General features: G+C 40.0%; 1 protein-coding gene across 3 annotated transcripts in view; it reads right to left on the bottom strand.

Annotated features, from left to right (window-relative positions):
- The window catches only part of Trim44 (tripartite motif containing 44), a 154,765-nt gene that overhangs the window by 41,558 nt on the left and 93,593 nt on the right, over nucleotides 1-19,614 (bottom strand). For 2 of the 3 annotated variants that reach the window (XM_029555712.1, XM_008852382.3), the window contains one exon: nucleotides 400-4,293. The exons of the other annotated variant lie outside the window; for it this stretch is intronic. Coding sequence is in view for 1 of the 2 variants with exons in the window: in XM_008852382.3 (XP_008850604.1) it covers nucleotides 4,266-4,293 (28 nt within the window). In the remaining variant the exon portion in view is untranslated. Of the gene's footprint in view, nucleotides 1-399; nucleotides 4,294-19,614 lie in introns of those variants that run through there. 3 annotated transcript variants of the gene reach the window in all.

The raw sequence follows: 19,614 nt of genomic DNA, 5'->3' as shown, positions 1-19,614 counted from the left end.
TTTGAGACAGGGTCTCCCTGTAGCCCCAGCTGTCCTGGAACTCACTATGTAGACCAGGCTGGCCTGAACTCACAGAAATCCACCTGCCTCTGCCTCTGCCTCCCGAGTGCTGGGATTAAAGGTGTGTGCCACCACGCTCAGCATTATGATGACATTTTTAATTATTTTATTTGTATGTGTGTATTACCTGCATGTAGGTAAGTGAGCCCCGTGTGGTGTAACACCCGCAAAGGACAAAAGAAGCTGTCAGATCCCCTGGAACTGGAGTTACAAACAGTTGTCAGCTGCCATGTGGGTGCTGGGATTTGAACCCGGGTCTTCTGTGAGAACAGCTAGTGTTCTTAACCACTGAGCAATCTCTCCAGCCCCAAGATTTTTTTGTTGTTTTTGAACAGAAAAATCTAGATGTGTTCAGCACACAGTAAGCATGCAACTGATTTACTGAAAAGTGTGTGCTGAACAGCTATTATGTGAGAGTAGATTTTCAGGAATTAGCAAGGGTACATTTTTTCTGAGGGGAGAAAGGACTTCAGAAGCTCCATGACTACTATAAGGTTATGAGTTCTTCAGCTGTATCCTTAGGCCCAAATGCAGTGACCAAAATGGGTCAAGTCACCAAAATGACTAGGCATCTACATTTCCCAGGTTATCAGGCATGTTGGAAAAGGGCTGGAGTGCAGTTTCCTTCTGGGCTGTCACTGTGGCTCAGTGCTTTAGGAGTGGACATCTACCACCAGGGAGTTTATGAAAGCCAGCACCTATACCCCAGTTTTCACTTCCATTAAGCTGAAGAAACCTCTGTGGTGGCATGCAAGATCAGGAGGCGCTGCTTTGAGTTTTCCTTAGCTCTTAATGAGTGTGTGTGTACACACCTCACTTTTTATCATACACACACAGACACAGAGACAGACAGACAGACAGACAGACAGACAGACACACACACACACACACACATGGTGTCAGCGTAAGCAGAAGAGTCCAGAGTCACTGGATGTGAACCGGAACATTCTCCCAGAGCACAGACCTGGTGGTTTCTTATTCAACAACAATGAAGAAGCAGGTATTTTAAAATAAAGTTTGAAAGAAGAATGTCCTTCATATTTCTGAAAACTTCTACACCCTTGAAGGCCAAAAAGCCTCTTATTTGTAGGGCTGGCACCAAAAATGAAAGGTTCCCCTAGCTCCTGGAGACAAGCTCAAGTAAGCAGTGAGTATTTACAACATTCACTAAAGCATGGGGATAAGGCAATTTTGACATCTCTTTGAAAAATAATTCATGGAAAGCTGGGTTCAAAACTGGCTGCAATGGTTCCTAGCTGGACAACTGCAGACAAATGACATGCCCTCTGTACATCTAGAGAGGGTCTGGCTCACAGTTACTCCTTAGGCTACTTCCTTTCCCTGGCTGGCAGAGCTGAGAAGGCAAGCACTTCTTGGAATTGCTCTGGATTTAATGATAGCAAATCAAAGAGCAAATTCCTCTTAGCATCCATAAACTCAATATTTGGAAAGCAGCCAGGACTTGCTTTGAGTATCTGACTCATTCTGGAGACATTCATTTACCTTTATCGCTTGATGACTTCTCTCTAGGGATTTAGTCAGATCCTGATGTTCACAGACGGGTCAGGACACAACACTGAACACTCTAACTCACAATGACCTGGCAGGTGGGAAGCCTTATGGTGATAGGGCATAAGGACAAGCAGCAGACCCTCACTCTGGTGGGGAAGCTGGTGCCACTGTAGGAAGCATCCTAGTTCTAACATTGATAAATGCTACCAGCAGGAACTTAGGAACCTGGGCAGGAGCTGCTGTGCTGTGGTTAATGTTTCCCTGGTTAAAGTTTTATCAGGTGCTGAAGACAGCAGGAGCCCATAAAGCAAGTCTGAAATCCTTCCTAAGTAAAAGCATAAGCGCTTTCCTTGAGGATTACACACATATGATAATTTACTGAGACAGTTGGCACATATTTTTATATATGTTTATAGCCACTGCATAAATGCATGGATTCTCCAAATACTGATTTACGGTAATAGCATGATTAGGTATGGAGAGCCAATGATCTGTCCATTACTAACACACAGTTACCATTTGAAGATCAAACAGTGATTAGTGTGGAAGGACAAGTCTTTTCAATCTTCTGATAGTCTACATTCTTTCAAGAGTGGTTCTTGGTCCTTCTTTATAGGATATAGTTGGAGACTATAACCAGTGGTATGTTAGATTCTCCAGTCATGAATAAGTAAGCATCAACATTGTCTTAGCCACTTACTAGCCACCAGTTTGAGAAAAAGCATTTTGTTGTTGTTGCTTTTTTGAGACAGGGTCTCCTGTAGCCCCAGGTGGCCTAGAACTTGCTATGTAGACCAGGCTGGCCTTGATCTCACAGAGATCTGTCTGCCTCTGTCTCTGCCTCTGGAGTGTTGGGATTAAAGGTGTGCGCCATCAAGCCCACCTTAAGAAAGACCATTTTTTAAACAGTTCAGACTCCTCTCTATCCCAGTATCCTTACATGTGCAGGGAGCTAGGGTAACACTAACCTAGAAGCATGCTTGGCAGCTTCCTGGCCTCAAAGGAATAAATAACTTCACAGCATGCACAGGGTTGACAAAGATATAAATAGGACTCCTACAGGAAGCATGTTGTTTCTGCCTCAGAACACGAACACACACGAACACACACACACACACACACACACACACACACACACACACACACAATTAATTGGTCCTAAAGCTTTGTGATAGGTACACAGGTCATAGGCAGGCAAGTAGGCAGGCAGAGGGCAATTTCCCCCAAGGTAGACTCCCTGGATCTGCCTCAGAGGCACTGCAAGTGTAGACCTTGGTCAGCAGCAACTCCAAGGCTGCTTAGATACAGTTCCAACAGTATTCTTCAAAGTGAACATGGAAGTATCAAAAGGCAGAGAAGAGGGAACACAGTGCCCACTTGCAAGCAAATGTTACCTTCCAAGTCTCCTATTTCATCTTAACAGTTTAAGTGTATGAACATTCCATTCCATAACATAATTGTTTTATGAAAAAAGTAAGGTTATCCTCTGACTTCAAATCATTTGTTAAGAAAAACAGATGTTTCAAGAAGAAGATACATGTGTACGAGTTTACAGTTTGGTATCCTTGGGCATGTAATTGCTTCCTTGGTGGTCAAAGTTTGGTTGTAAGAAACTGTGATCTGGGAGTGGAAGGCGGCCAGGGAATCCAACTCCAGGTATGTCTGCTCCTGTTACTTGAGAGTCAGGATATGGGAGGTAAGCTAAGGGTCTGCTGGACGGGGAGGGAGGATTCCAGTTGTAATAAAGGAAGGAATGTTTGCTAGAAGATGAAGCTGAATCCAGCCAGCTAGGGAGTGGCAAGAATTCTTCTCACAGTGCACTGAAGTCACCTTACGCTAACCTGGGGGTAGGACTGGAAAAATCCTACAATGAAAATTCCCACTTGGCAATACACATTCCAGTCTTTCATGTTGTGACAAGCCCTTAAAACCAGTAGAGCTCACCCAAGTAATTCAGGTTTTATCAGATGCTTTAGTGACCATCTTGAAAACTTGGATAATCTGAATTCTGAAACACTGGTTTCAGCCAGATTTTTTTGCCCCCACCACCCCATCATTTCCCTTTTACCTCTTCAATGATTTTTTTTCATTTCCATAGCAGTGAAGTGAATTATGAATCTGAAGTTCTGGATAACCTCACATTCTAAAGATATCTCTATTTTTCTAGTGTTAAACTCTTTCTCCAACCCCATTTTCAAGTCAGTCATCCTTAATTCCTTTGCACAAAGGTAGAACTGGTCTATGAGAAACTAACTACACAATCCAGCTCCACTTTGCCCTCATTTGCTTCACGCTTCAGTATGAACAGAAAGGGCTTTCTGTTGTAGGTAGACAAAAGCCTCTGATTCTTTTCCAGATCTTTCTAAGGAAATGATACCATTGACTTACACAATATTACAGGGATTGGCTTTCCTGAGGAAGTTCAAAGCAGCCATTGAGGGGCTACCCGAAGAACCCTCCAGATTGATCAAAGGGGCTTTTTCCTTGACCTAGCACAAGAGAACAAGGAGCATACAGCCAGTAAGCATAAACTGGTTATCCCTTGGAGATATGTGCCTGCTGTGGACCTAGGGACATATCCAGTGGAAGGACATTTGTTGCTGGGCAGCTTTCACAGAAATCAGAAGCCATTACATACACGCTGTCACATACACACGGGGAAGGGGTGATTTTCCATGGGGAATGGTAAGCCTTCATGTATCCTCTTCTTCACTGGCACCACTACAAAGAAAAAGGAGAACCAGATGAGTTAAGGTATCACAGAAACTGAGGCAACACAGTACATGGATTGATGATATCAGCTGTCTCATCAAGACAAATCTGGACTCTCCTTTTGGTCCTAAAAACCAGGACTGACCAGTAGGGCCACAGGTGAGTGCCTTAGTTTCTCTGAATTCTGATTTCTATTTAACTATAGGAAGAATGAAAATAAAAAACTTACTATCCCGTGTTATTAGAGGGTTAAATAAAAATACTTGTAAAATACACAGCATCCGGTATTCAATAAGTATTGGGAGGGTCATCAGCTTTTAAAAATTTAATTAACAAAATAAACTGAAGGTGGAAATCAGGAGTTTGATTTCCTCTAAGTGTTAAGTCACCTACCATTAGGACAGAAAAACAAGGAGAAGCAATCAATGGCTTCTTCACAGGAGTAAGAGCCAAGTTCTCACTTGTGCCATAGTCAGTATCCAGAGAAGGTACTCTACCTAAGTAGGACTCACTGATTGTTCTCTCTGTGTATCTCACTTCCTTCCCAGGTCTTACCAGATTCTATTATTTTGCAACTTATTCTCCCCCACCACCAGAGTATATGAGAGTACAATAATACTATTTTACAAATGACTGCATATCAGTAGTTGTACACTGAAGAACACACAGAAGTTTCAACCGTGACTTCTAAAAAGTAAAGTAACAATAGGAAGAGAAGACAGGAGGGATAGAGTTGAAAAAAAGACCCAGCCATTATTGCTATAACCAGAGCATTCCAGATGTCAATGTATCAGTGGCCAAAACATACACATACAGTGCCAAAGGCATGGCTAGTACTGCAGCTGCTGGGTTAAAGCACCTCTGGTCTGGTCCTAAACAGAACACCATCATAGCAGACAGAGACAAGAAGGAAGTTCCAGAAAAAGAAAGGTAGCAGGGGGTGAGCACACTTAGAGGGAAAAAGTAGTAAGCCTGCCTACATTTTTCTCCTCCACATCTAGAGGTCTTTAAAACAGCTTGACCTGATGTTTACCGTGAACCAGGGGACTCTGAGTTTGGTTTTGTTCACCCAACCTTTCCATCATGCCTCACTCCAATCCTAGATCTGGAATTCTATGTCCCCATTGTGCAGATGAAGAGAATGAAGCTCTGAGAGATGCAAATCCAACTAGGTCCTTAAGATCAACGTTTCATTTTGGCTGAAATCTAAAACAGTCGACCTGGTACAGGAGAAAAGGTTTTCAGTGCATCAGCTCCTAGCCATCACCTAGAAATTTCTCATTTCACAAGGGATTATCTTTGTCTATATAAGACCTATCTTCTTTGTATCAATCTGGGAGAGCCTGTAAGAAAAATATCCTAGGCAGTGGACCTCTAGTAATCTTCTAAGGGTGCAAACACTTAAGACAAGGGTCAACGGGTTAAGGTAAATGAGTCTTTGAAGCTAGAAGCCTCAACTCAGTGATCTTCCCCATGCCAATCTCTGCCCTATTTCTATTTTCTTTTCCTGTTGGTTGTCCAGTCATGGAATAAAGAGTGCATGTAGGAAGGGCTGGCCAATGGACTGTTTTTAAAGCAGTATTTGGTGGCATCTGTCCCAAAGGGAACAAAGGGGCTTTTACAAAAGCTTTTAGTCAGAATCAAAGCAGAACTGAAACTGGTATTATATCCAGAGCAAGCTTCTTTTTGTTTTCCCACCAGTACGACTTCTAATATGAGAGGCTGGGTGGTTGTTATGGCCTTTACTTAAGATGCAGTTCACTTTTTAGCATTCTTGGGATAACATAAGGGGTTCATGAACCTACTGAAACTGTATTCAGAATTTTGTATGTGTGTCCCTTTGTCTTTCTCAAAGGCTATGATTTTCATCATAGTCTTAAAGAGGTCAACAACCCCACCCCCAAATATCAAATTATACATAAATTATTTTCCAGTTGTCAGATCCTTTACTATAAAGCTTGGAGAGTAGCTTAGGGAAAAGGTCAGAACTCATGACTGACAAAAATCTATTCTCATTACCCTAAGAGAGATGTGTTCCTGGGCCTGAAAGATAGTTTCTCTCACAGTTTAAAGCACAAGACCTTGTGGCTCTGACATATCATTTACTGATTTCCTCAACTGCTAAGTATTTATTGACTGTCTACTATTGTATTAGGCATGATACCAGGCTTAGCAATGAATAAGATGTGCTTAGTAGTCACCCATATAGACTTCACAGTTTAGGTGAAACAGGGGTTGAGGAGACACCTTTTTTTCAGAATAGAATCTTCAAAGAAAGCATTCTTATGATAATGGAAATGAATCTTAATCAAACATGCAACACAGCTTACTCATCTTGTGTATGGTCTCTCTGGAGGGTTACCCATAATCTCATCAGTGAGGATGGATTATCTGCTCCCCTCAATACTTTGCTTTCACTTCGTGTATGAGTGTGTGTTCCTAAGATCTTATCTGAAACCATCTCTAAAATATGCACTTTCTTCAGTGAGGTAGTACAGTCTTCTTTCTTAGGTACTTATTCTCCTGAAATATCTGTCAGTCACATGTAGATTTACAACTAGACTGGGATTCAGAGATTATTTTCAGTGTCTGAATAATAATTTCTGATGAATTGGGGCATTCAGCAGACAGCTCATTCTACAGAGGTCCTTAAAGAGGGGACAGCATTATATAATGACCATGAAATCATCAGAATGATGAGGTTTAAATCCTTGGGTGAATTCCTTGACCTCTCTGAATATCACTTTCCTCATGGTAATGCTATATACCTTACAGTATTATCAAAGCTTATATATTTCATGCAAAACAAATGAAAACATGTTGGTCCTGTCTTTTTTCACCTGAATCAAAACATGCCTCCTAACTTTCCCTCAATACCTTTTGTTTAGGCATCTGAAACTATTATATTCCAGAATAAGCATGCTTCTATCTCCAAATTCAAGTATGTGAGAGCAAACAGTTTTCTTTTTTATTTAATGTATATGTGGTACATGTATGTGCACTCGTATGTTTGCGTGTGTGTGCGTGTGTGTGTGTGTTCAGGTGTGCGCATCCCTGTGATCATGTGGAGGCTGGAGGTTAACTATCAATGTTGTCCTCCATCACTCTCTACCTTAGTTTCTAAGAAATGTTTACTGAACCTGGGGCTTGTCATTTCAACTAGAAAGGATGGTTAACAAGTCCTTGGGATCTCTCTGTCTCACTGCCCAGCTCTGTGGTTACAGATATACACTACCACACCCGGCTTTAAATGGGAGCTGAGGATCTGAACTGAACTCAAGTCCTCATGCTTGAGCTGCAAGTACTTTAGTCATTGAGCCATCTCCCCAGTCCTCATCTTTTTGTTAAGGACAACTCCAGATATAAGGAAACACAGTGATTCTAAGTAGCATGCTAAGTGGCAGGTGTCTGGAAAATCCTTGCCCTAACAGTGCTGGTAAGGGCAAGACACTGAGTGAAATTTAGTCATAGGGCTTTTGCTCAAACACTACTTGATCTTGTTTGAGGATACTGTATCTAGAAGTGGTAGTTTTTAAAGCTGTGTTACACATTCCCTGGTGGTACATGACGACTTTCCTGGGATCATTTGGGCATGAATAATCTTAAAGGATTTGTAGGTCCTTAACTTCCATACAGTTTTTTTTCCCCTAAAAATGACTTTCTCTAGGTTCTCTTTTTAGACACTCTCACTTCAGAAAAGACACACACATACACACCTCTCTTCTCACTGAATCATACATGCAATGACTTTAGAGGGATTATGTGAGAGCAAAGTGGGAAACAGTAAAAGACCATTTTTTATTTCACCCAGGCAATATACTCTTGGCAAGGTAGCATGCTTTATCTGTATGTTCTACTAAGATTTAAATTCAGAAGATAGCTGTTGCAAGGTGAATACCAATATGTTTATTTGAATTGGAAAAAAAATGAAATCAAGCTTGAGCTAACAGAAAGCAAGTCTGGTTTGGCTAGGTGGTCTGGCTATAAGAACTGATTTGTCAATTCATGCAAACAACATGAGGTCAGCAGTCACATCCTTGTAATTAAGCTAAACGTGACATATAACTTGAGGAGTTAACCTGAAAAAGAGCAAGGAGGCTCTTACTTTTCCTTAAGTTCCTTTAAGGGATGCAAAAATTTAGTGAAAGGAATTTGGAGCTCCTAAATCCTGACTGGATAGTGATGTGAGATCTCATGCCTCCCTGGCTAGGATAGGATTTGTAGTTACAGAAACAGGTCAAGGAGTCCCACTAGAGAAATGCTTTCTGTTGCTATGGCAACCGTGAATGTGAATTGTCAGAAGTATACTACAGCAAGCTCCAGTCACACTAAGCCCTAAACACCTGCTGACAGAGGGAGTATGGTGCAGAAGGGTTTCACTGCCTGGTAATTTTTTAGTTAATTCATATAGTTAGGTGGCTCAGCTTCTATCCCCAGAGCTAGAGGAAGTTAACAAATGAAGTGGCAGGAACTCTGAATTCACAAGCTTAGTAATTTCTTTTCCTATGCATGTAATACAACTTAATTTGATTTGGCAACACTTGTGTCTGAGTTCTTGGCTATTTATTAATTAATCATTGCTATAAAAGGATTATTTAACTCAAGAGAATAGAGAAATTAAGAGGTATTGACAGGGGAGGAAGGCTAGATTCAGTTAGGATTCAAAAAGACAGATGTACTATTCTTCAAAAAGAAGCTTTGAGCTTTCAGTATGTGAAGAAGCAGTTGCCTAGTTCCAGTAAGTATGTCAGCTCTGCTGGGGAGGTGGACCATACACTCTGATCCAGGGACCTTCCTCCATGAGACACACTCACTTGCCTCTACAGTGTGGGCAGAAAGCAAGCAGGCTATTGTGGTGCTCTACCTAAGGCATGGTAACTTACTAGTTTTCAATCTGTGAAACTAGTAAGGTATAAATATGAAATAAAGCAAAATGTTCCTGGTTTATCCTGGGTTAAATGAAAAGAATATGAGAAGACTACTATTCTAGTTCTGTTTCTGCTATGTGATGCTAGGATATATTTTCCTCACTTGAGAAACTGGGATACCTTAAATGATAAGTGAAATTTAGGAAAACTCCAGACAAAAGCTAAGCTCCTCTCCACATTAAACACTTCCTGAGCTAATTAGTTTTCATTTATAGGGCTTCTCTCTGTCCTTGCTCTTCTCTTTACACTTTATCTATCCTGAAGCCTGGTCAAGTTCCACTACCTCTTCTGGCTGAGGCCAAACACTGGGTTGATTAGCACTTAGTAAAGACTGAAAAATAAGCTGTGGTCTGAGCAAAAGACCTGAGTTCCTAATTTCCTGTAGTTCTTAAAACACGGCCTGGCTTCAGCCTCTTATCTTCCTTCTCAAGCCATGGCAAAGACAAGGAAAAGGGCCCTTCTGTTCACTGAGTTGTGGTTTATCCTGTGAGCCTTCTCCCCTTTGATAATTGCTATCATTTACAGAGGACTAGTTTAATGTTCCATAAGTTGTGATAAGCAATTTATATACATAACTTCTCTAAACTCTCAGTTGAGAGAAACTCAGCAGTTTTCAGTATTTGTATCTCCACTGTATAGATAAGAACTAAGGAACTACTATAGTTTCTGTAGGCATCATCTCCATTCCAAGGAAGAAAAAATTGAGGCCCAAGGAGACTACATGATTTGCTCAAGGTTCACAGTTTGTAAGTTATATGTCTAGGATAAACAATTAGATTCCAGAAACCATATAAATGAAATCAGACTTGGGAAAGTGGTGAGTTTTTAATCTTCTAACCCCTTGTTCCCAAGCCTATAACAAGTAGCTGCCACTTAAGATTTTTGATTTTTTTGTTTGTTTGTTTTGGTTTTTTTGAGACAGTCTTCCAGTCGAACCAGCTGATCTGGAACTTGCTACTTAGACCAGGTTGGCCTTGAACTCAAAGATCCGCCTGCCTCTGCCTCCTGAGTGCTGGGATCAAAGGTGTACACCATCATGCCTGGCTTGAGATTCATTTTTTTTTGTACCTGAAGAATAGAATAACTACGCCCACCATCAGGGAATTTTATAGTGGAATGGAAGGTGTGTACACTGGTGTTTTTAGTATGAAAAAGAAAAAGACATGCCAGGTAAGAGTGGGAGTCCTAAATAAGGAAACAGGGATCTGGATGTGTCTCTGAGCCTCACAGCTCACCTAAACTCTACAGATCTATTTAGCACCTCTGAGTCAGGCTTGGTTTCCAGCATGGCCTCGGACCAAGTGCTAAGTCTGATCTCTATCTTGGGGCCTGTCTGACACTTTCACAGGTGGCACCCCTGTGTAGAGGACTGCTTCTATGGAAGATGACAACTGGCCTGCTCAGCCAGTGTCCTGCCAGGGAAGTACATGAATGAAGTAACAGGTAGGCTAAGCCTGCCAGTACCTCATCTGCTTCAGAACTTGCTTCTTCAGGACTGAATACTTTGTTCCTGTCAGATTTAGAACATTTATTTATTTTTTTTAATTTTATGTGTATGCATGTATTGCCTGAATGTAGGTCAGTGCACCCAAGTCATGCAACGCCCACGGAGGTCAGAGAGGCTGTCGGATCCCTTGGGACTGGAATTATGGACAGTTGTTAGCTGCCATGTGGGTGCTGGGATTCAAACCTGGGTCTTCTGTAAGAACAACCAGTGCTCTTATCTGCTGAGCCATCTCTCCAGCAAATTCAGCCATTAAAAAAAAATTCAAAATGTAACTTTTTCCTTTTTGGTGTTTTTTACTTTCTATACAAAATGGGTATTGCTTCTATTTTGTAAAAAATTCCATAGCACCATATACCAGGGATAATCACCATTATACCAGGGATAATTGCCATTAATACACTAAAATATATTAGCATTTACAAAATATCATTTATACAATTGACTCATATTTCCTAAGCTCATTTATAACTTTTTCCATCAAACCATCAATCACAAATATCTTTCCTCATCAAGAAATATATTTCTATAAGATTATGATTCATGATTGAATTGTATATCTGTAGCATATCAAATATTGGATATTTAAATTGTTTTTATCTTTTTTCCCTATCTCCCACATCTCTGTGACATACATCAATGTGGATGAATCATCCTTAAAAATTTCCAAAGAAAAATACCACAAGGGAAACTCTTGGATCAAAAGGTACATTTAAATTTTTTAAATGGATTTTAAAATTTTAGAAAAACTTTAGATTTATAAGAAATTAAAGCTAGTACCTAGTTTTCCCAATTGCCAACAAGAAATGATTCAGATCTTCCTAGTCTTTCCCTATATTATTTTCTGTTCCAAGAAACTACATTTAGCTGTCTTGAATCCTGGGGCTCCTGGTGACTACAATGCCTGCTCAGACTTTTCCTGTTTATGATGACTGTACCAGTCTTAATGGTAAAGTACTGGCTTGGGTATTTTTAAGGATGTTCCTCAATCAGGATCTGTTGGGTGTTTTGCTCATGATTATGAGCTTTTTGGAAGAAAAACTATAGAGTTAAAGTGCTATTACCATTACATGATATCAAGGTTTAAGTTAAATATAACTTAGCTACTAAACTGCTGAAGCTAACCATGACCACTGGTGTCAGTACTGCTTATCAAAGCTTTCCATAGTAAAGTTACTTTTCCCCCTTCATACAGTATATTCCCTGGAAAGAACATAAATTACTTGAATTATTTTTGAATATGAGATTTGTCCCCTCATTTACTTGCCTATTCATTTATTTACAATTTATTTTATACTTTGGACATTTATTTTATACTTTGGATTATAATATAAAACTACCTCTTTTCTTATCCAGTTGTTCAGCTTTGGCCTTTGGGAGCTCTTAGTTGTTTCTTGGCTTCCCTTGACATACCCTTACCACCATGGACTTTATTTTTGAATTCTTCCTTACTTTATGGTACTACAAAATCTTCCAGGCTTATCTTACGTGTCTCTTAGGCCTAGAATCAGTCCTAGAATTAGATAGTTCTCCAATAAGCCAAGGACATGTTTTTAAAGGTTCGATGCATTATTGTTAAAATGTGCTACAGAAATCAACTGACTTACAGTTATTACTCATACAGGTATAACACCCATTTTCCCCACACCTCTGTCATTAACAGGATGGTTTCAAGGTGTTATGTGGGAAGCTGAGCTAGTATGGAAATAAAGTGTTTGTATGTGTGTATGCACATGTGTGCATGTATGTGTCTGTTTACTCCTTCTTTCTGAATTAACTTCCAGGAGGCAAATGCCATGGGGACAGTAAGTTTTCCTTTCCTTTGCCTTTATATTAGCTGTTTGCAACCTCCCTTCCTTCTCCCAACAGCGCTGGATCTCACATCACTGATGATCTCCTATGGTGAGAACTGAAAGGAACCTTTCCATACCCTCTATCAGGGCCCAGGCAGCTCCAGGCGGTAAAGAATTAGAAGCAGAAAATGACCCACAGGTTTACCTTCCCTGATTCCTGAACCTTTAGGAGACCACCTGACCCAGTTTTCTCATCTGTTTTAGCATATGAAAATGAAAACCAAACCTCTCAAGTTTCCTCTAATAAAAATCTAGAAGGTAAGATTTAATAAAATGCTGGGCTTCAAATTTCCTGTTGCTTCAACCTGCTAGATCTTAAAAGTTACCAAAGAAAGAGGGAAAAGGGATCAATAAATAAATGCACCTAACCTAATCCTATCGCTGTATGAATAGTAGTGTGTGTTTATGTGTCTATATATATATATATATATAATTTCAGTAGCTTTGAGTCCCATGATAACTGGGAGGCAAGGTCCAGAAGCTGTAGAATGTTCTAAGTTGGAAGCATTACAACTCTTAAAGAACTAGAGCTATTTTTCATATGCCTAAGAGTTATGGACATTGATTTAGGAATTAGAAATATCTGGTTTTGAGTCACAGCTCTATTACTTACTAGTTTTTGATTCACTTAAGGCTTTTGATTTCTACATTTCTACTTGAAAATGGAGGACAAATTAGTAACTACCTTGAAGAATTACTGAGAGGAATTAAATGAGATTAACATATATAGAGAGCTTGATATATATATATACATATATACATAGAGAGACTATAAATATGTGTATGCACATATTTATACATGTGCATGTGCATATGTGTGTATGCATGGATATCTATCTATCTATCTATCTATCTATCTATCTATCTATCTATCTATCTATCTATCTATCTACAGACAGAGACAGAAAGAGACAGAGAATATTGGCATAACATCTGACACAAAGTAAGTGCCCAATACACTTGGACTTATGAATGAACACGTAAATGATCAAAACAACCACATAAAAAATACTGGTATTCTGAGAAACCTTCCCAGCAAACAGTGGTCATTTGTCAGTCTTGGAGATATTGTCCAGGTATTTCACATATATTAAGAATTTACTTCTATAGGTACAGGAACACAGAGTCCATTTTCTTTTCTAACGTCACTGGAACTACACAGTATATATAATCACTACACCAAGTGTGGCTTAAAATGTTGTATCATAAACAGGAGCCAGGCGTGGTGGTACATGCCTTTAAACCTAGGACTCAGGAGGCAGAGGCAGGCAATCTCTGTGAGTTCAAGGCATGGCAGTTCAGGCCAGCCCAGGCTACAGCAAGACCCTGTCTCAAAAGGACAAAAAAAAAAAGAAAAAAAAAAAAAAAAAAAAAAAAAAAAAAAAAGAAGTTGTATCATAAACAATGATTATCTTATAAACAACAGTCTTGCTGGTAAAGGACAGATATAGTACAGGTAAAACTGTTATTATTGAGGGCACAGCAGAAGCAAGCTTATGTCTAACCTCCCCAACAAGGAAACATGGAAAACCAATTTACCTCCAGAGAAAAAGTTCTTATCTGACTTCCCTATACAGTAACTAATGTTTGGCAACTTTCAATGTTCTGCAATCCAGTTCCAAGCTGTTCTCAAGACAGACACAAACTATAAGATTATAAACTATTTGCTCCTCACCTTAATGACCTATGGGAAGAGAGAGGTAAGGATGTTAATAAGCCATCCAGGCCATGACGAAGACAAAGGGGTGCTTAAATTACTGCTTCTTTTTTTCCATTCAGATGAAATGTAAGCTGAAGCTTAGATCCAGTTGTGGGAGAACTGGGCTGGAATTGTGGTTGTGACCAATAGGAGAAAAAGTGTATAACTAAGCTTCAAGATCCCAATCAGTACACATTATCAGTACTAGCCTGAGTAAGATGCCTCTTTCTATTAAGGTTTCCATATTGGTTAAAAAAGGAGAAGGATATAAGCACTCACTAAATGAATGTTGTGATTATTTGTTAGATACTGAGGTAATCAACATTTTTACAGTTTTCATAATAACCTGTGTTAATACCATTGACATTTCATTTTTCAGATGAAGAAAATGAAGAACTTCTGAAAACATGGCCAACTCAAGGTCCCAGAGCTAGGTAGAACTCTAACTACAATCAAGGCCTGTCCCTTGTTTATAACCCCAGGCACGGGACTCAAGGATGAGCCAGGCAGTCTATCAGGGTACTGCTTGTGAAGTCAATCTGCCTATATCTATCCAGCCAGCTTCCAGCTAATGCCTAATGCTAAAGATTTTCCAAGGTCTTGGCAGACTAAATGTACTTTGGGTACCAATTACTAGAAAACTTCATGCTATGGGGATTCTCAATAGCCTATTTTTAAAATAGTGCAGCTAGATTTTGTTTTTTCCTTCAGTTTTTACAACTGTAGCCAGTCTAAACTTTCCTGTTATAACCTTGCTGGAAGGGAGCCATTTCTCAGCTTGGTTACTGAAACCTTCAGCAGAGTTACTCAAAAGACCCACCACCAAGACACCTTCCCCTAGACTTAGGACAGAGGCCCTCAAGGTCAATTTCAGTCCTGTCTGTTCAGGGTCAGAGGCACCAAGTTCTCTTTTTAATTCAGTTCCATAAGAGTATCCTTCAAGCCTGTAGCAGATTCTCTCTCTACCCAGTGGAGGATGAAGTTTGAATTAAGTTCAGATGATGTCCCTTGTCTGACTTCAGGGAACCAATGATGAAGACAGTCTGCTAAGAGTCCTGCTTTGCCCTTCAGGCTCCAGAGATTTAAAGGTTCAGCATGCCTTAACATAACTACATGGTAAATGTCAGTCTTTGACACTTGAGTTTTTCGGAGGATGAATGTGGTTCTCATTCAACCAGTATTTAGTAGCATGCCTGGTACTTAGAACACATTTTCCTGCTAACATATCTCTCATCTAGCTGCTAAGGTAAAAGGTGTGAAGGTAAGCCTTGAAGGCAGAAACAAAGATCCTCTCCTGGCAGCACTAAACTCTATTTGGAGAACTCTTAAAGAAAGTTAAAGAAGATGTTAGAATTCCACCTACTTGGAAGTAAAACCAGGATTCCCAACCAAGTCTTTCAACCGAGCTGTATGAAAAGCTATTTCAGCTCTCTATGCCTCAGTTTTCTTATCTGTGAATAAAAGAGTCATTGATTTTTTTACTATTGAGCATTTGATATACATTAGGAACTTTAATAGGTACTGGCATTATAGCAGTGAGAAAGACCTACAAGGTTTTGGTTTTCATGGGGCATAATTTCCAATGAGGAAACAATAAACAAACTAATCGTGGAAAGTACTGTAAAATGAAGCAGGATAGGGGGATTAAGAATGATGGGTGCAAGTGTCACAGACATTCAGTAAAGGGAAAACATCAGGATACTCTTTATAACTGAATAAATACTACATCAAATAGAAGATGGTAAGTGTTTAACATACTCCCTAATAATGAGCACTCAACCAAATTCAAATGTTTTCAGGTCACTTCTATACTGAAGTCTTTTTTACCTCATAGTGACTGAGCCCCTACTATATGCAAATGACAAGGTGGCAGAATACAGTTAAGAACCTCACAGCTGGCAAAAATGCAGGTAGATTTCATGCTATGAGAAAAGGAAGAAGTGGTAAGTTCTACTTAACAAGCAGGAAATGACTTTGTCACTCATGTTTGACAGATGGATTGGTATTTTCCAGGAAGACAACAGGGTCAAGAGGAAGGCATGCCAGGTGGAAGGAACAGCTTGAATAAACTCTTTTGACGATGTGAAACAGCTTGGCATGGTCAAAGAGCAGTGGGAAGTCCAGAATGGCTAAAAATAAAGCATGTGAGAGTTGGCTGAAAGAAAAGGTGACTCAGCAGCAGCTTCTAATACTTCTTTTCATGGGTCATACCTGAAGTGTCTCCTAAGAAAATGGGGGATGTGGATGGGAAAGGACAGATGATGAGAAGGGTGTCAGAGCTCCATATGGTGTCTACCACATTGCCAGAACTCCAAAATGTGAACTAGAGCTATGTTTAAAATATTCAGGCTGTATTCTGTGCAACATTCCCCTAGGCAGCACAAACATGTTTCAGGAAAAGGAAAGGGAAAGGGAAAGGAAAGGAAGGAAAAAAAGGAAGGAAGGAAGGAAGGAAGGAAGGAAGGAAGGAAGGAAAGAAAGAAAGAAAGAAAGAAAGAAAGAAAGAAAGAAAGAAAGAAAGAAAGAAAGAAAGGAAAGAAAGAAAGGAAAGAAAGAAAGAACCCAGTGGTAACTCAATATAAAGTCTGCATGAGGGAGGCAGGCAGGCATCAGGCTACCAGCACTGATCTAAGACTCAGTTTGAAAGAGTGTCAGGTGCTAAATGTGTTGATGTTGGGGGTCTGGAGTAAGTGAAGCTTGCTTCTAATCAGAGTCTAGGATTCTCACTTTGTCAATGTCAGACTCACTTATCTTTGTCTTAGGCTAATGCCAGAGGCAGTTAAGAGACCTCTATGTAGGTAAAAGAGGAAGTCATGGGGAAGTGTCTTATGCCAGTAAGACAGGTATCTCTGTAGAACATCTTCTTCAAGATGGGTGTTAACCGTGGAGTAAATGTTTGTAGAAGGTAACCGAGAGTCCCTGTTCTGTCTGATCCTACTTCCCTATCCTTCCTGCCCTTTGCAATAAACACTCTTGTTATAGGTCTCTCTAGGAAATGGAGAAGACAGTAAGAAGGCAATTTCCATCTTTACCCTGTTCCAATATTCAAGAAGCTGAGGAGAATACAGATGACAAGCATGGACTCAGCAGCATTTGGTCTACTGGGAGGCAGGTTACTGTGGTCAGCTGAGAAGATGAATATAAAACAGGTGCTTTCAGCCAGTCTTACCAGAGGCTCTTTTTGGATTGCAGTTCAGTGCTGTCAGATGACAGACAGAACTTAGTCCTGTCATTACCAGAAGACCCCCAATTCATAACAGTACAAAACGGGGGGGAGAGAAACACTGAGACCGAAAACTGTAGCCTTCTACCTACTGCATGCCAACACCCAGTCTCTAGACCAAACAAAGGCCATTGCTCTGAACTAAAACTGCCCTGCATACTAGAGAAGTAACAAATACAAAAGATGAGAGCATGTGAAAAACATCCAAGGCCTTCACTACTTTTAAAAGGTCTTCCAGAAGCTATTAAACTCAAAGTCCCTACTGAAATTTACCTCTATTATAAAGTACTGCACTTTTAAGTTTTATTCTGCTTGAACCTGTAGAGTTAAAATTTAATACATATTATGAGATGAGAACTGGCCATGGGATCAGCATAAACCACATAAGCATAGATGAGTTACTAGATGAGGCAACATAATTACTAAAGTTGGAGGGATGAAGTGGTGGCTTTTCTGGGGAAAGAAAAAATGGCCAGTTTTAAAGGGCCAGGCCTAGTGTAGAAGCACAGGGTATTAAAAACAGGTAAGGACCGCAAAAGGCACATTTGCTTTCCTCTCAGTTTTCCTGAAGCCAGCTCTGCTGGGACATCAAAATGACATAAACCTATCACTTCAGACTTTCTCATCCATATGCAGGAGAATCTGTTGATGGTTCAATTTCAACATAAATTGGGTGTCATGATACTTATTTATGATACCTACAAAGCAGTAGCTCTCTATAGGCCCTGACAGATGAAATAGTCCAAATACGCGCAGGAGTGCCAAGGAATATGCCCTGAGTAAGGATGAAGCAGTCTCTAAGACTGCAGAATTGAAGGTCAAACTGTCAACAATCCTGGAGGTCAGGGCTCCATGCTGTCAAAGTTTTCAACCTTTCAGCCTGAGAGGAGCAGGAAGCACAATTAGTTCCAAAATTAGTTCTTTCACTTATTAACTGGGTACCCCATGCAAAGCTTATTTCCTCTGGTCTCAGTTTCCTTGCTTGTAAAATAGTCAAGTGACATTCCAGGTTCTTTATGAACATATAAGCATATAACACATGGGAAACACTGTTAAGCAATCATTGTTTTATGAATGATATGAGAGACAGTGCCCTGCCTACACTAGAGTTCCAGTATATCCTGCTCTGTTCCCTTCTTCCTGGAAGGACTAAAGAACTAAAGGTCTTTCATTCTGAGTTCTAATCAGTCTCAAGTTTAATATAGAACAGGAAATGCACTACAGATAGATCCTCTACACTGCATGAAAAGTTAACACAAAGTACATAGATCTTTTTGCTTTCCCAACCCACTCACTACGTAAAACATTCCACTGCAATCTTCACTCAGCCCAGGACAGGAGAGAAGGAACATTCTTTGGGGAATTTTTAAAAAATTTAAGGTCATTTGCTGTGAGACAACAAAGACATTTCTCTATAAAAACTATATTTAAGGATTCTTAGCTGAAATACATAAATAAAAATATATAAATAAATAAAGCACGGAAGAGTGATAACTCTTGTTACAGAAGTTAAGTAAAGCCTGTAAGTACTTGTTTTATGTTTAGTTGGTAAGAGGGCTATTTACTTCACAAACTGCTTCTTTAGCCATCTCTCCAGAGTCTATAATTTCTGACAGGACTTGGGACCTTGCTGGGCCTAAGGCCACTGGTAGCTAGTCACATGCATCTCCTTGCCCACTGAAGAGGATGCCCACTGAAGAGTTCTTCTGGAAAATTAAATGTAGTAGTCTAGCAACCAAGGCTGGGAATCACTGGTCTTTGTGAAAAGCAAGGCAACTCCCCACTATCTCATATTTGTTTTAATTGCTACAAACAGTTACAACACAGTTGTAAAGGACATTCTTCCTAGGGCTTAAATCAAGACTCTCAAAGTAGACCTAACACAGGAATTTAAGAACTGTCTGGAGGAGGAGAGCCAAAGCAAAGTAAAAGTAAAATCTCCAAGATTCTAACATCACTCCATACTAGAGGTTTATTTTCTTTCTTTCATTCCAACTTCCCCTCCCTTAGCCTCCCCTCTCCTCTGGTAGGAACAGTAATGGCATTGAAATCCACAGATAATCTTTACAGCTTCGTGGCAGCTTCAGTTTTAAACTCCTTCACAATGATGGTTTTAACAGCTG

The sequence above is a fragment of the Nannospalax galili genome, unplaced genomic scaffold (assembly GCF_000622305.1).
Source record: "Nannospalax galili isolate Female #2095 unplaced genomic scaffold, S.galili_v1.0 scaffold126, whole genome shotgun sequence".
Lineage (NCBI taxonomy): Eukaryota > Metazoa > Chordata > Mammalia > Rodentia > Spalacidae > Nannospalax > Nannospalax galili.
Note: the sequence above shows the minus strand (reverse complement) of the source record. Positions and strands in the feature narration are given on the sequence as shown.